We start from the raw sequence: 16,453 nt of genomic DNA, 5'->3' as shown, positions 1-16,453 counted from the left end.
AAAGCATATCAAGTATACTGTACCAGTACCAGTAAGCCAGCAGCATTGGTGGTGAAAACAAATAAGTGTATTTTTCTATTTTCCTTGATTCAATTTGATTCTTATTTTTATCTGGTGTATAGGCAACATTGTTTTGCAATATCAAAATGAAAGAATAACTTTATGCCTACTACAAATTCAATAAATTATGATGAAATGTAAAAGAAAAGGAAAACCTCTCAGCCCTATTCATATTTCTTTGTCGCCACGGGAGGAGGGCATGTGTCACTTAAGCTTTTAAACACTTTAACTTTATTTTAACCTTAAACTGAAAAAAATTAAGAGAGGCGCTGGAGCCACAAAGGGAACATGAGAAAGAAATAAAGGGAAGCTCCGATCTGCGCACAATCTTTGGCCACTCAGAATAGCCAAATGGCATTGATCACGCCTCCAGGTCTTTAGTTTACTCAAGTTAGGTAATAAGACCACTGGTACTTAAGACACGCAAAATACAGCCCTAGAGTCCTTCTAGTATTGGAAGTACAAGTACAACAAAACCCTCTGTCTACTCTGTTTGCTGCCTTCGTCCTGTTCCGTCTACGACAGCTCTTTCTGAACCCTCTCCTGTACTTTTACTTTTATGGTATTAGTAAAAAAAACAATCTGCATAAAGCTACTGTATAAATGTATGACTATGCCGTCTTCATATTCAACAACAATGTTGCACCTTCAAGTATGAAGTCCAAATTGTGGACTAAAGACATGCCCAAATATGGAGTCAACTGACATAATACTGACGTCATATACTGTGACATCAGTAGTAATGTCATAGGCGGGGAACTCCACCATATGACCTTTTATTTCAGTTTTTTTTTTGTTACGTAATATAGACGTTTTTATTTATTCTGAAACATGTCCTTAATGAAGATCTGGATGATGCCTCGATCTCCGTTCTCACGGCGTGTCCATCATATGATCACGAGGAGGCATACTGGATCCTTGTCATCATCGCCGCCACCACTCTCTCTCCCCCCGCACGCGTCTCAGCCCGTGTCCTCCCTATTCAAACCCTGTAATTCTGTGGGGGTCGTCTGTGGCGCCGCTCTCTTCCACACGCACGTTCCCCGGCACAGTTCCAACAAGACGTCCATAGTGCGCTACGGCAGGCAGAGATACGAGAGGCAGTATCCGGTCCTTTTGGTCAGAACCGACGGGTCCACTGTAAACATACGACACAAAGAACCAAGGCGGATACTCACGATGCCGGCGGACCCGTCCACTCTGTCGGAGGAGGAGCGTAGAGCTCGTCACAAGAACAGAGAAGTAAAGAAGACAGTGGGACAGGACGAAGTCCACTACGAAGACGACTTTAAGGCCGACGATTACAGAGAGTTCTGGAAGAAGAAGAAATAGTTCAGTTGAGGCAGGTGATATATGGTTTCATGCATCTATCTGGACTTGATGCATTGTATAAAACAAGCAGTTTCTGGAATGTGAACTTGGGAGATGGCGGCTTCAATGCATATATTGGAATTATATATTAACCTAATTCAACCAACTTTCAGGCGGTTTGTTACAAATGTTGAAACACGTTAGGTTGACAGCCGATTGAGGTCACAGAAGCTGGCAGTCACAGAAGCACTACATGCTGCTCAAGCTGCTTCCCACTCTGCAGTACTGATTCTCCTAGACCTATCGGCAGCATTTGACACAGTGAACCACCAGCTGCTCCTAGACACCCTAGCGGATCTAGGCATCGGTGGAACGGCACTAAAGTGGTTCTCCTCCTACCTCACCGACCGGACCTACCAGGTTTCCTGGAAAGGTCTGTTATCATCCCCCCGAACCCTCCAAACTGGGGTCCCACAGGGATCTGTGAGCCTATAATGCTTAAAGGCTATACTAGGAGACCATCTTTCACACTATGTATATAATGTATAGGCCTATTTTGTTCAGTTGAGCTTCCCACTGAGCATTTTTTTGTCTATAGATGGCCATCTAAAAATGGGTTATAAATTAAAGTATTTTAGCGGTGTAGGCTTAGATTAGACGTTGAAAAAAAGGGCACGGTGGCACAGTCGGTAGTGCTGTCGCCTCACAGCTAGAAGGTCGTTTTCGATTCCCGCTCGGGGCACTGTGGGTGCTGGCGGCGTGTTTCCTCCTCCGCGTCATCAGTGCCCATACCCGAGGCGGTGTTGGCGAAAGGGCCTTTCTGTGTGGAGTTTGTATGTTCTCCCCCTGTCCCCTAGGGTAGGTACCCTCACAAAAACATGCAGTAATCCTGGTCTCTAAACTGCCTCCCCCTGGCCAGCCCGGGCGCCTGATGGAGGGGAAAGGAACTGGTTGGAATAACGTGTTCCTTCCACACGCTACGTCCAACCAGGGAAACTCCCCCCTGTCAGGTGTAAAGGAGCAACTTGGACACTCAAGCATGAAGGAAGCATGAGTTAAGTCCGTTGCTCTCCCCAGGTTGGCGGAGGGTGTGTAGAGCCCAGGATCACAGTAGATGATTGACACAGGGGTGAAAAATGGGTTACAAAATCGTGGGATAAAAGATATATTTAAAAAAAAAAGACATTGAAAGAAAACGACGTTTCAACGTTTATATATAGACGATTATACAGCCTATATTTAGACCTTGATTAGCAGTTGTATTGTACGTTGGATTTTCAAAAACAATCACCTATACACATCCAAAATAAAAGCAAACCAGTGCTGAACAGAGGGTATACAGTACAGTTTAAGTAAGTAAGTAAGTAAATTTTATTTATAAAGCACCTTTCTTAACAATGTTACAAAGTGCTGTACAGTGACACAATAAAATCAATCATAATTAAAACAGGACAGTAGAACAAGCAAATAAGAACAACATAATCAAATAAAATAAAATCAGAAAAATGTTCCCGAAATAAAAAGGTTTTCAGCAAACTTTTAAAAATATCCACAGACTCAGCATCAAGTGCAAGGCAGGGCATTCCATAAAGTAGGTGCAACTACTGCAAAGGCACGGTCACCCATTTTCTTTCTCTTAGTCCCAGGAACTATTAGGAGGCCTTTGTCTGAGGATCGCAGGGATCTCACATTGACCTTGGGGGGCAGAAGATCACAAATGTACGGTGGGGCCAGTCCATGTAGGGCTTTAAAAGTGGTTAAAAGGATTTTAAAATCTATTCTAGCCTTGATGGGCAGCCAATGGAGTGTGGCTAAGACCGGGGTGATGTGTGCTCGACGGTTGGTGTTGGTGAGAATTCTAGCTGCTGTGTTCTGTACAAGTTGAAGTTTGGATAAAGAGGAGCTGGATAGAGTGGTATATAGTCCGTTGCAGTAGTCAAGGCGGGATGAAACAAAAGCGTGCATAATTTTTTCTAGGTCAGTGGGAGTGAGAATAGATTTTATTTTAGAGATGTTGCGTAAATGAAAGAAGCATGCCTGCGTAACTTTTTTGACATGGGGCTCAAGGGTCATCCTACTGTCAAAAAGTACACCCAGGTTTTTGGTTGTTGTTTTGACATTTGCTGCCAGTGGGCCAAGGGACTGATGAATGGTGTGTGAACTAGCCTCTGGGCCAATGATGAGGATTTCAGTTTTGTCTGTATTGAGCTGTAGAAAGTTTTGTGCCATCCAATTGTTGATGGCAGATAGGCAGTCGTGCATAATTGAAATTTTACAGAGGTTGTCTTTCTTGAATGACAGATATATCTGAGTATCATCAGCGTAGCAATGATATGAGATACCTTCAAAGCTACTAATAAGGGAGCCCAGGGGGAGCATGTATAGTGAGAATAGGATTGGACCCAGTATGGAACCCTGGGGGACCCCACAGGGCAAAGGAGCTGAGGAGGAGGTGTAATTGTTCAGGGCGACAGCCACACTTCTCCCTGACAAATAGGAGGCAAACCAGTCTAATGCCAACCCGGTTAAGCCCACCCACCGCTGTAGCCGGTCGAGCAGCAGCGAGTGGTCGATCGTGTCAAATGCTGCACTGAGATCTAGGAGCAGCAGCACCGAACATTCTCCGGCATCTGCTCTCATGAGAATATCACTGGAGACTCTGAGTAGTGCTGTTTCAGTGCTATGCTTTTGACGGAAGCCAGATTGAAATTTGTCAAATGAGTTATTGTTATTGAGAAACTGCAGGAGTTGGTTACTGACGACTTTTTCTAATACTTTAGATATGAAGGTGAGTTTGGAAATTGGCCTATAATTACTGAGGATAGATGGATCTAGACTTGTTTTTTTTAATAAAGGTTGAATAATTGCATGTTTAAGAGATGATAATATATTAAATGTATGTCCTCTGAAACACCCAAGTCTGTCACTGCATGGGGTTCTCTAAAGTGGCATGTAGTATATTCAATTGTACGTAAACATTTTAATGTTCTAACCACAGTGAAAGTATGACTTTGGATGATTTGAGCAAGTGGAGATTCAACTGTCAATGAGGATCATGTCTTAATTAAGAATATATATATACAGTATATATATAACCATGCTAATGCATGGTTGATTTGTGGGCGTAACAAAAAAAGTGATGTCATCTCCAGTCTCCAACCTAATTTGGAAGAGTATGAAGTCACTCCTCTCTATAACATTAAACTTGTTATGTTATATTAACATCAATGCATTGATTGTTTCTACAGCTCATTGTGCATAATGCATTGCTTTTTGAGGGGCTCATCCTATAGCGATGATTTTATTGGCTGAGCCAAGTACATATTGATGATAAAAGTGAGGGCAGCAAAGTGAAGACGGACAACAAGTGAGGACGCAAATCGTGATTGGCCAGAACGAGATGATGTACGACGATAAGAGATCCGGCGCTCACTTCACACGGGCGTGATTCTATTCATTTATTCACGGAGAACGTTTCAGTGAACGGAGAAGAGTCGGTGAGTATAGACTGTGATGCGTGGTCTCGCAAAAGCGTCGCTGGCTTTGAAAGGATTTAGCCGGTGTTACGTCACGAAGAAGCACCCGTCTACCGTAACGGCGTCCATCAGTCGAGGACCGGCGAGCACACAGAAGAACGACCGGGGCGATGACGACGTCTACGACGTCGTCATATCCGGAGGAGGGATGGTGGGCTCGGCCATGGCCTGTTGTTTAGGCGCGGATCCCAACCTGCGGGGGAAGAGGATTCTGCTGCTCGAAGCGGGCGGCGAGAAAGCGACGGACGACGGCGGCGTCCCCGAACACTACAGCGCCAGAGTCAGTTCCATCAGCCGCGGCTCCGCCGCCCTCCTCCGCGGCGTGGGGGCGTGGGACCACATCACGGGCACCGCGAGGTGCAAGCCCTATCGGACGATGCGGGTCTGGGACGCCTGCTCCCCCGACGCCCTGATCACGTTCCGTCGCGAGGACGGCGACATGGCCTACGTGGTGGAGAACGACGTCGTGGCGGCCGCCCTCTCCAAACGGCTGGACGGTCTCCCCAACGACAACGTGGAGGTCAAGTACGGCTCCGAGGTGGCGGGTTACGCTTGGCCGAGTTCCGCGACCGCCGCCGACTCCGACTCCGCGCCCTGGGTCCGGCTGACGCTGGGCAGCGGAGAGACGCTCCGAGCCAAGCTCCTGATTGGCGCTGACGGATTTAACTCGGCGGCGAGGCGAGCGTCGGGGATCCGCGCGGCGGGGTGGAGCTACGAGCAGTCGGCCGTGGTGGCCGTGCTGCACCTGTCGGAGCCCGCGGAGAACGCGGTCGCGTGGCAGAGGTTCCTCCCCGCGGGGGCCGTCGTGGCCATGCTGCCACTGTCGGACACGCGCAGCGCTCTGGTGTGGTCCACGGGCCACCGCCGCGCGCGGGAACTGCTGCGGCTGGACCCGGTGGACTTCGCGGACGCCGTCAACTCCGCCTTCCGGAGCGACGTCGGGAGCAACCGGTCCGGCTCCCTGTTGTTCCGCAGCGCGCTGTCGGTTCTGACGCCGTCGTCTTCTTCTTCGACGCGCCGCCGCCAGCTTCCCCCGCACGTGTCCGGCGTCGGCCCGAAGAGCCGGGCGGCGTTCCCCCTGGGACTGGGCCACGCCGCGGACTACACGAGGCGCCGGGTGGTGCTGGTCGGGGACGCGGCGCACCGCCTGCACCCGCTGGCCGGCCAGGGAGCCAACCTGGGCTTCGGGGACGTGGCTTGCCTCGCGCGGGTCCTGAGCCGCGCGGCCTCCGACGGGAAGGACCTGGGAGCCGCGCGCCACCTGCTGGAGTACCAGGCGGAGCGACGGCGGCACAACCTCCCCATGATGGCCGCCGTCGACCTCGTGAAACGCCTCTACTCCACCGACGCCGCGCCCCTGGTCCTCCTGCGCACCTTCGCTATGCTGGCCACCGACGCGCTTCCTACGCTGAAAGAGCACATCGTGGCGTTTGCAAGCAAGTGACAGGTTTTTGGTTGACTCGGATTGATTGGTCGTGGCGACGCACAATATCATCGGTGGCATAATGGGAATCTGCCGTATCGGCCGTAAAAATGCCATATCGGAACGGTCTCAAACTAATCCCAATTATTTAATCGGCAAACCAACATTTCAAATGGAAAAATCTAATATGATGTCAAATCAAAGTAGAAACAAACCTTGCATTTTTCGACATTTAATTTGTGTCAAACAGACACTTGGAAATGAGCATAGGCTATTTATTGATTACTACTTTTAGTAATAAATTAATACTTTATTAACGGGCGTTGGTCCTCTGTACAATATCGGAATCGGTCTGAATTGGAATCGGCAGATATGACCCTGCAAATAATCGATAGATCAGAAATCGGGCATAATTTCATAAATGTGCAAACCCTACTTGATTGAATAGTTCATCAAGTCCTTGCGGTCTGGTTTCCATTTAGCCATTTAGGCCCTATATGCAACAGTGGTGTTTTCGTCGACTAAAACTAATGACGAAAAATGTTCGTCGACTCCTCTTTTTACACTGATGGAAACTAAAGCATAACTAAGCTATGATGACTAAAACTAAGACTAAATATACTGACAATTTCGTCAACAAATAAATACTAGACTAAAATGTTAGGGACTATTGTGGACAAGAGATGCAGCATGAGTCATTGTATACACTTGGTTGCAAGCTGAAAACAGTGAGAGTAAAATCAGCCACTACGACGGCGGTGTCAAGACAAAACACATTTTAGTTGACTAAATCAACTGTAGATTTAGTCGACTAAATTCACATGATATTTAGTCGACTGAAACTAGACTTAAACTAAATGAAAACTATTCAAGAGACTATGACTGAAACTAAAATCAAAATGTGCTGCCAAAAACAACACTGCTATATGCAATCAAAATCAAGGTGATATTGGTCCTGCAGTGGCCGTTTGATTGGACTCATTAGTTGGGTCAGTTATTAACATAATATGTGACCATATACCCTTAACATCCTATATGAGGCAAAAAAGTCCAAATTTCATCATTCTTTAAGTAGCATGTGACATAACTAGGGGGTTTTCATGCTTCCGAATCCATTCCAAGCATTAGTTTTGCACAAAAACACTCCTTAGGCCATATCCACTTGACCAAATGGGGTGCAGGTCTTTTTTCCGACAGCATATTGATCCGAAACCTCAATCCTAACCTAACCCTAACCGCAGGCACGGGAGCAGCGCATGTCGGACCATCGCTTTTTTCGCATCGCAGCGAATGTCCCCCCCCCCCCCCCCCGCTGAATTCGGACCGTTGCCCCGTCGGCTAAAATGCTGTCGGAAAAAAGGCCGCCTCCCGACCAAATGTGCTGACCTCATCACGTTTGTGAGGACGGCTATGGCCGTTTTCCTCCCAAGGAGTGCAAAACTAATGCTTGGGAATGGATTCAGAATCATGAAAACCCCCTAGTTTCATATGTCACATGCTACTTAAAGAATGATGAAATTTGGACTTTTTTTTGCCTTATATAGGATGTTATGGGTATATGGTCACATATTATGCTAATAACTCAATTTTACCCGGGAGTTGCATTTCAAACTTTTAGTTTAGAAACACATTGGTGAAGAGATTTCTTGGTAACGATTTAGTTTCCCAGATTTTCATAGATTTCTCTTACTAAGAGGATCATGGCGTGTCCCCTTCCATCTATAGAAGACCTCTACAAGAGACATTGTAGCAGGAGAGCCAACAGCATCCTCAAGGACCCATCCCACCCAGGTCATCACCTGCTGCAACTTATGCCCTCAGGGAGGCGCTATAGGGTCATCAATTCAAGGACGAACAGACTGAAAAATAGTTTCTACCCCAGAGCAGTCATAGCTCTAAACACTGACACTTGATCAATTTCGTTGTCTTGTACAATGACAATAAAGATATTCTGATTCTGATCTATGATGGTTAAAAAAAAACACTATACTTTCCGCCATGTTGTGAGCTGGTAGATCGGCTATTTTCACTACTTTTGTAACATTTGTTTTCTAATGTATGGAAATTCTTAGATTTTTCTCGTATTATCTCCAAGAAATGACTGAAAGAAATCGTTGAATTTGTTTTGAATTCATGTTTTTCTTTCTTTTCGTCCCCTTTATTTTCTTTTTTTTTGTGCGGGGGGGAATGATTTTTTGTAAATGTTTTGAAATAACAATATTTAAAAACGAAATGTTGGAAACGACTAAATGAAGGGACCAACAAAAATGTGTCTGTGACCCACATATGGGTCCCGACCCACTGTTTGGAAACCAATGGTGTAAAAGACACCATCGAAACAATAATTCTACATGACAGCCAATCATATTGTGAAGCATACAGTATAACATGATGTCTGCTGTCGGGAGGAAACCTCATAACTCCAAAATGTTCATTTTTCAGGAAATGAAAATTATAAATTTTTCAGGAAATTCAGAAAACCTTATATTTTTAAAACAAAGTATTGGCCTCATCATCAAAGTTGGTGTTGTAACTTTATATATTGTCAATTACTTCCATGAGAGGTGGTGGAGTTAGTGCTTTAGCAGACATTTTGAAGGTCCAATGGAGTTAAGAGGTTTTGTCCAAGGCACTTTTTATTACTTTCCATTGGTTAAATATTTCCGAAACAACGCAGACGTAAAGGGTGTTCAATAGGACTGATTTATGCACAAACAAATCCAAAACCTAAAAAATGGAGTTATGAGGTAACGATATTATAACATGTAACATTACATTACCTGTTACATTTTAGCTAATAAACAGGGAAACAACAACAAATCATGTGACTTAGGCGTTAGGCCATTCATCATTTGGAATGATTGCCGTGTTTGAAAAACATAAAATCTTTATTAGGAGTCCAGTTTCCTCATTACAACACAGTGTTATCAGTGGAACGGTAATTAGAGAGAACGCAAAACAAAATCACAAACAGCTTTTTTTTAATTCAAACTATTCCTTGATTTCTCCTGAACCAGCAAGCCCGGATGGAGAAATATGCATCCTTCCACCACGCTCTCCAGTGGTGTGCACAAATAGACACTAGGGGGTGCTAGAGCACCCTCTGCCCTTTTGGCAATGTGCTCTTAAAGGGACACTTCACCCTTTTTGCAAAAAAATATATGTTAATGACGTTTAGAAGCTTTAGATCACTTTCCTGGGGGTATTTATGTGTGTAATATGTGGTTTTAGATATTTTAGATTGTAGCAGTGAGCCTGTTGTCTCTGATGTCATGGAGACTGGTCTCACTACCTTCCTGGACTACAATTCCCATAATTATTTGGTGCACTGCTCCTCCTTGTGGATAGGGGGGAGAGCTGTCTTACAGAGACAACATGTAGTCCAGGAAGGAAGTAAGCCCAGTGTCCATGACATCAGAGACAACAGGCTCACCGCTACAATCTAAAATATCTAAAACCACATATTACACACATAAAGACCCCCAGGAAAGTGTTCTAAAGCTCCTAAACGTCATTAACATGTATTTTTTTGCAAAAAGGGTGAAGTGTCCCTTTAAAAAAAAAAAAGAAGAAAAAAAAGAAAGGAAAATAAAATGTGCACAGTGTACACTGTACAGTATATGTGGACCATGGTGACATTGATCAATTCTTGATGAAAAGCGTCTAATATATTATTTAGGCCCCAAACCGGCCGGTTCCATGCGTTGCACAAGGTGCCCTTTTTTTTCCACCTCTAAATGACGCCACTGACGCTCTCCCCGTGTGTTAGCGCAGCGGTTCCCAAACATAATCAGCAGTATGTTCTTATCCAGACCATTGACGCTGTTGTCGGCCATTGTTTCACTGAAGAAACATTCTTATATATATATATATATATATATATATATATATATATATATATATATATATAGGGGCAGCAGTGGCTCAGGAACAGTGGTGGAAAAAGCACTTTTTTTTTTTTTACTTCAGTATCAATACTGCAAATATAGTAAGTAAAAGTCCGGAATACAAAAAATGTCCTTGAGTAAAAGTACTAAAGTATTGGTATCAAAATGTACTTAAAGTACCACAAGTGCAAGTACTTATTATGCAGAATGTCCCCATTTCAAGTACAATATTTACCTCTGAGATGTAGAGTAGAAGTTAAAAAGAAAAAGAAAAAAACAACAACACAGTATTGAAATTGGAAATACTAAAGTAAAGTACAACAATTACCTCAAAACTGTACAGCAGTTGAGTAAATGTATACCTTCCACCACTGCTCGGGAGGTATAGGTGCAGCAACTGGAAGGATGCCGGTTCAATCATTCAGTCAGTGTCTTGCTCAAGGACACTTCGACACTAACTCTGGGGGCAGCCCACAGGGTTCGAACTGGGAACCTCACGGTTTCCATCCAGCTGTTATACATTAGTGTGATATTAGTCTGGCTTATTAGCCAGGCTATAGTTCTACCGGCCCATGTGAAGTAAGTGAAGTGAATACTCCCCCCCGGTGGAGAGCGGCTGTAACCGCACCATGTTGTTCACTGTCTCCATGCTGGTGGAATCTGACGGAGCAATACTCCCCCCCCCGCACGCCCTCCCCCTGCTAGTGGAAACGTTCGGTACTACACCCAAGCCACAGCACCTCAAGAGCCAGCATTTTAACCATGTTAAGCCCGATATACTGTACTTAGATAACTGGAGTCTACCAGGGTCCTATAGAGCGTCGCAGTTCCTCCCCCTTTCAGAACGACGAGTGGCCCAGGAAATGAAATGCAATGCATTTCTCCCATAGGATTTTCTTTAAGTATTTATTTAAAGACGGTTACGCCGCGGACAAAGCCAACTCGGATCGTGACAAATCATGACAATGAACACAATATTTTGGGCCGATCAAATCATTAGAAAGAAGAAAATAAAGGCTGGAGACTACACTATTTGTTTTGTTTTTCTTCTTATAAATTATTTGATCGGCCCCAAAACATTGTGTTCATTGTCATGATTTGTCACGATCCGAGTTGGCTTTGTCCGCGGACAAAGCCAACTCGGATCGTGACAAATACCAAGCTTGGGGGTGTTGCAACTTCTTTGAGAAGAAAACAGCATTTTCATTTAAAAAAAATAAAAGAACAAAAACTGTTTCACTTTAATGTCTTGGAAGACCTCAAATGAAAGCGGCAAAACTGACGAGCCAGTGTAGGAAGACAATTCGACGTATATTCCTATACGTTTATTTCTAACAAAGACTAGTCAGTCTATTGAATAGTTTTCATTTAGTTTCAGTCACATTTTAGTCACTTGGAATGTTTTAGCGCGAGTCTGGTTTTAGTCGACTAAGTATCATAAGATTTTAGTCGACTAAATCTACAGTTGATTTAGTCAAACTATATGTATTTTGGCGGGCCTTGATGCCGTCGTAATGACTGTTTTTTTCACTTTTAGTCTAGTTTTTATTTGTTGACGAAATCGTCAGTATATTTAGTCTCAGTTTTAGTCATCATTATTAGTTTCCATTTAGTTTTTGTCAGTGAAAAAAGGGTTTTTTCGTCTTCGTTTTTAGTCGACGAAAACAACACTGGTTATCAGACACAGCGTACTGACTGTATGTGAGCTTATACAGTTGGTAGACGTACACAGCGTACTGTATGTGAGCTTTTATACCGTATCTGAGTTCAAACATGTTTTGTAGCGTGCCTATAGGGCTGGAAACACATTCCTGGATGTGATGCTGTTAGAATAATGATTTACTGTACCCAATTATGAGAGGGAAGTGGTGTGTGCCCTCGAGGCGCAGGGATTTCAACTGTTGCTGCGCGATTCACTGAAAAAGGAACAAGATCTAGATTTCAGACACCTACAGTATGATTGCATTGACCCAATTAGGCCTGCCGTCGAAATTTAAAAAATGTATTTTTTTCTGAAAAACCTTCTATATCAGTGGTTCTCAATAGTTCATGTCAAGAACCCCAGAAATGATATGTATTTGGCTGCCGACCCCCATCTGAAAATATGTCATTCCAGGGACCTCCCCCAGAAGCAAAGATTTGAGCCAAGAACGTTCGCTCTGAAAGAATATATTCAAACATTTGGGCCACATTTTCTTTTTTTTTTTTTTACTTAAAATTTATCCCACGATTTTGTAACCCAGTTTTCTTTTCACCCAGTGCCAATTATCTAAAGTAATCCTGGGCGCTACACTTCCTCTGCCAACCTGGGGGGGCAGTGGACTGACCTCATGCCTCCTTCTATGCATGAGGAGTCCAAGCTGCTTCTTTTCACCTGACAGAGGGGAATTTCCCCGGCCGGACGTTGCGCGTGGAAGGGACACGTTATTCCGACCAGTTCCTTTCCCCTCCATCAGGCGCCCCGGCTGGCCAGGGGGAGGTAGTTTTAGAGACCAGGATTACGGCATGTTTTTGTGAGGGTATCTACCCTAGGGGACACGGGGAGAACATGCAAACTCCACACAGAAAGGCCCTATCGCCAACCCCCGCCTCGGGTATGGGCACTGATGACGCTGAGGAGGGAACACGCCGCCAGTGCCCACAGCGTCCCCAGCGGGAATCGAACCCAGGACCTTCTAGCTGTGAGGCGACAGCACTACCAACTGTGCCACCGTGCCCCTGCCCAACTGTGCCACCGTGCCCCTGTATTTGCCTGCATTGTGCCCCGGCCACATTTTCAAGATAAAAAAAAAAATAGAAGACCTACAAGCTCAGGCGCGCTATATGAGCTTGTATATCTGCTATTTTTCAATAGCTAAAGCATAACATGATGCTAACAGCAACAAAAGGGGTTCCCGCCCAAAAGGGGTTAAACGACATTAAACTCACCGACATTGCAGCTGTACGGAAAGGTTTACTAGTTGACTTATCCTCTTTCTACCTGCAACGTTTTAGTTTCATGAAAATCCACCATAGACATGTTATGAGCTACTTCCTGTCAAGAGATTCCGTGCTGGGGCACGGTGGCACAGTCGGTAGTGCTGTAGCCTCACAGGTCCTGGGTTCGATTCCCACTGGGCGCTGTGGGGCGTGTTCTCTCCTCCACCACGTCATCAGTGCCCATACCCGAGGTGGGGTTGGCGAAAGGGCCTTTCATGTGTGGAATTAGCATGTTCTCCGCGTGTCCCCTAGGGTAGGTATACCCTCACAAAAAACATACAGTAATCCTGGTCTCTAAAACTACCTCCCCCTGGCCAGGATGGAGGGGAAAGGAACTGGTTGGAATAACGTGTTCCTTCCACGCTCCCCCCCTGTCAGGTGAAAAGAAGCAGCTTGGACTCCTCATGCATTGGAGGAAGCATGAGGTCAGTTGCCCTCCCCAGGTTGGCAGAGGAAGCGTATAGTGCCCAGGATTACATTAGATAATTGACACTGGGTGGAAAAAAAACGGGTTGCAAAATCGTGGGATAAAAATTATAATATAAGTTTGGAAGCGCTCGTTTTCAATAAGGCAATGTCCTGCTGCCTCCTGCATTATGAGACATTTAGAATCAGGTGGTATATACGCAGGACCGTTGAGTGATTTCCAACCAGCGCTTCCAGACTCGCAACGATGCCCCATGATGCTGCTCAATGTGTTTGCCACTCAGTCATGATGACTGAGTGGCCACTCTCTCTCTCTCTCTCTCTCTCTCTCTCTCTCTCTCATTAGCAGGCACATCACTATCACACTCTATGTTTCTGGCGCCCCCTACTGGTACTAATAAGTCACATACTCGCGCTCGTGACAGACACACACATGATACATATAGATAGATACGCACGGACATGCATTGCTGGTTGTAGGAGTGGTTGCACCACTCAACAATTAAGTGAGGGGGCACTCTTATCATCATCACACATCGTCATTCACATTCCGGCCAATCACAATAATTGCCGTCCTCGCTTGTCTGTGCTCACTTTTTTTCCATCCTCAATACGTACATCGTCCAGTCAGTCAAAAATCATCGCTACGGGGGGGGGGGGGGGGGGGGGAGCTCAGCCAATCAAATCATCGCTATACGCTGGTGCTCAGCCAATCAAATCATCGGTTATGGAGTACACACAGACACACAAAGCTGCACATAGCCCCTCTAAACGAGCCCCAGTTGGGTGTCTGTCTGTCTGTCTGTCTCTCTGGCTCCAGGTTCGTCGTGGCCTCGCTGCGGGCCTCGTCTCAAAAAAGTCGTCCCTCGGAGAGAGACCCTATATCTGGGCCTCGTCCCCCTCGTCGTCGTCACCCCCGCCGCTGTCCATGCAGATGTGCGCCAGCGTCTTGAACTTCGACCCCAGGTCGTCCAGGAAGCCCAGGTCGTCCTGCGCCCCCAGGTCGCTGCAGCAGCCCACCGAGCCGGCCGCCGAGCCCTCGCCCTCGTAGCCGTACGCGTGCGCCGCGTCCGCCGCGTAGCGCTCCTCCGACTCGCCACCGAAGTAGTCCAGCTTCTGAGAGGCGAGAGAGAGAGAGGGGGAGGGAGTGGGGAGAGAGAGAGGGGGAGACAGAGAGGGAGGGGGGGAGGGAGAGAGAGGGGGGGAGGGAGAGAGAGGGAGGGGGGGAGGGAGAGAGAGGGAGGGGGGAGAGAGAGGGGGAGGGGGAGACAGAGAGAAGGATAGAGTGAGAGAGGGAGGGTGAGAGGAGGGGAGACGGAGAGACAGAGAGAGAGAGAGAAGGAGGAAGATAGAGAGAGAGGGAGGGAGAGAGAGAGAGGGAGGAAGATAGAGAGAGAGGGAGGGAGAGAGAGAGAGGGAGAGAGAGAGAGAGGGAGGGAGGAAGATAGAGAGAGAGAGAGTGAAGAGAGGTAGAGAAAGAGAGAGAGAGAACATTAGCATACCGTCGTTTTTAATAAGCGGGGTTTTGTGTTTGCTATGTTTTCAGAAACAAAGGGAGGTTATGTGGAGTTCAGTTCATTAACAGTTCAAGTGCTCCAAACTTAAGTGGCTGTTTTGTGTGAGAAGAACGCTTACAAGCACTCCTCATGGCAGTGCTAATTTGCCTGTGTGTGTGTGTGTGTGTGTGTGTGTGTGTGTGTGTGTGTGTGTGTGTGTGTGTGTGTGTGTGTGTGTGTGTGTGGGTGGGTGTGTGGGTGGGTGAGTGTGAGTAGTCTTTGTAAAGACTACAGTCTTTGTAATGGAAAATGGCCATTTTCGGGGGGCTTCCTCTTTCACTATTAACACTTTTTGGGGGTGTCAGCTGGGGTGAGGTCACACACAAACGCACGCGCGCGCGCACTCACGCACACACACACACACACACACACACACACACACACACACACACACACACACACACACACACACACACACACACACACACACACACACACACACACACACACACACACACACACACACACACACACACACACACACACACACACTGGAAAGAGGACCTCTCTGGGTTGGGATAATTGCATCTCTGAAATCTGACATCTGAGGAATAAAGTTAGGTCTAGCCATAGTTTTACTGAACTTAAGTTTATGAATACAGTTAGGTTAGCCATAGTTGTACTGAGGTTTAGGAATAAGGTTATAGGTTTAGACTAGACATATAGTTCTACTGAGGTTACGTTTAGGCGTAAATGGACCTTTTTCAGCATGGGGTTTCAGATAAAAAGGGGGAAATGGTTCTGCTCAGTGTTTCTGAGCTCCTGATTGTGTGTCTTTCCCCCTATTTTACTTGTTAACAGGTTCCGTCAAATCCGGTTCAGAGTAATGTCTTCCCGGCACCCCAGAGCATTTTGAAGGAATCCCGGGAATGATAATGAGTTATTTGAGTGAATAAATCTGTCATTTCCAGACTTAAAAAATGTAAATGTCAGAACCGACAGACAGACAGACAGACAGACAGACAGACAGACAGACAAAGTCACATGTTGGAGACGGTGTGCCACCGCTCAAAAATAAAAATAAATCCTCGGGTATGGCTTTACACAACCCAGAAACCCTGGGTAAATGATGGGGGGGGGGGGGACTCTTACCCTGTCCAGGTACAGTCCGTTGGTGTCCCAGGTGTGCAGGGCAGACAGGTAACTCTGTCGGTTGTACAGAGAGTCCATGTAGGCTGCTGAACCTCTGTAGAGCCCTCCTCCTCCTCCAAGTCCTCCTCCAAGTCCAACTCCAGAACCATAGAACCCGTTCATACCCTGCCGGGGGTTCATTAC

General features: G+C 46.1%; 2 protein-coding genes across 3 annotated transcripts in view; one reads left to right on the top strand and one right to left on the bottom strand.

The window, feature by feature from the left end:
* LOC308319383 (desmocollin 2-like protein) overlaps nucleotides 1-16,453 on the bottom strand; it is a 279,749-nt gene that overhangs the window by 219,654 nt on the left and 43,642 nt on the right. For both annotated transcript variants that reach the window (XM_080769427.1, XM_080769428.1), the window contains exons 17-18: nucleotides 16,271-16,435; nucleotides 14,320-14,738 (exon numbers count right to left, since the gene is read on the bottom strand). In XM_080769427.1, the coding sequence (XP_080625553.1) occupies nucleotides 14,502-14,738; nucleotides 16,271-16,435 (402 nt within the window). In that variant the 3' untranslated portion in view covers nucleotides 14,320-14,501. The remainder of the gene's footprint in view (nucleotides 1-14,319; nucleotides 14,739-16,270; nucleotides 16,436-16,453) is intronic.
* LOC308320269 (ubiquinone biosynthesis monooxygenase COQ6, mitochondrial-like) lies at nucleotides 4,885-6,351 on the top strand (the record flags this gene model as incomplete). The annotated part of the gene is made up of 1 exon (XM_080770586.1): nucleotides 4,885-6,351. One exon carries the CDS (start codon nucleotides 4,885-4,887, stop codon nucleotides 6,349-6,351), a length of 1,467 nt encoding a protein of 488 aa, XP_080626712.1.

Source organism: Protomyctophum bolini, assembly GCF_963924005.1.
Source record: "Protomyctophum bolini genome assembly, chromosome: 8".
In the NCBI taxonomy this organism is placed as follows: Eukaryota; Metazoa; Chordata; class Actinopteri; order Myctophiformes; family Myctophidae; genus Protomyctophum; species Protomyctophum bolini.
This window is presented reverse-complemented; position numbering and strand designations above follow the sequence as displayed.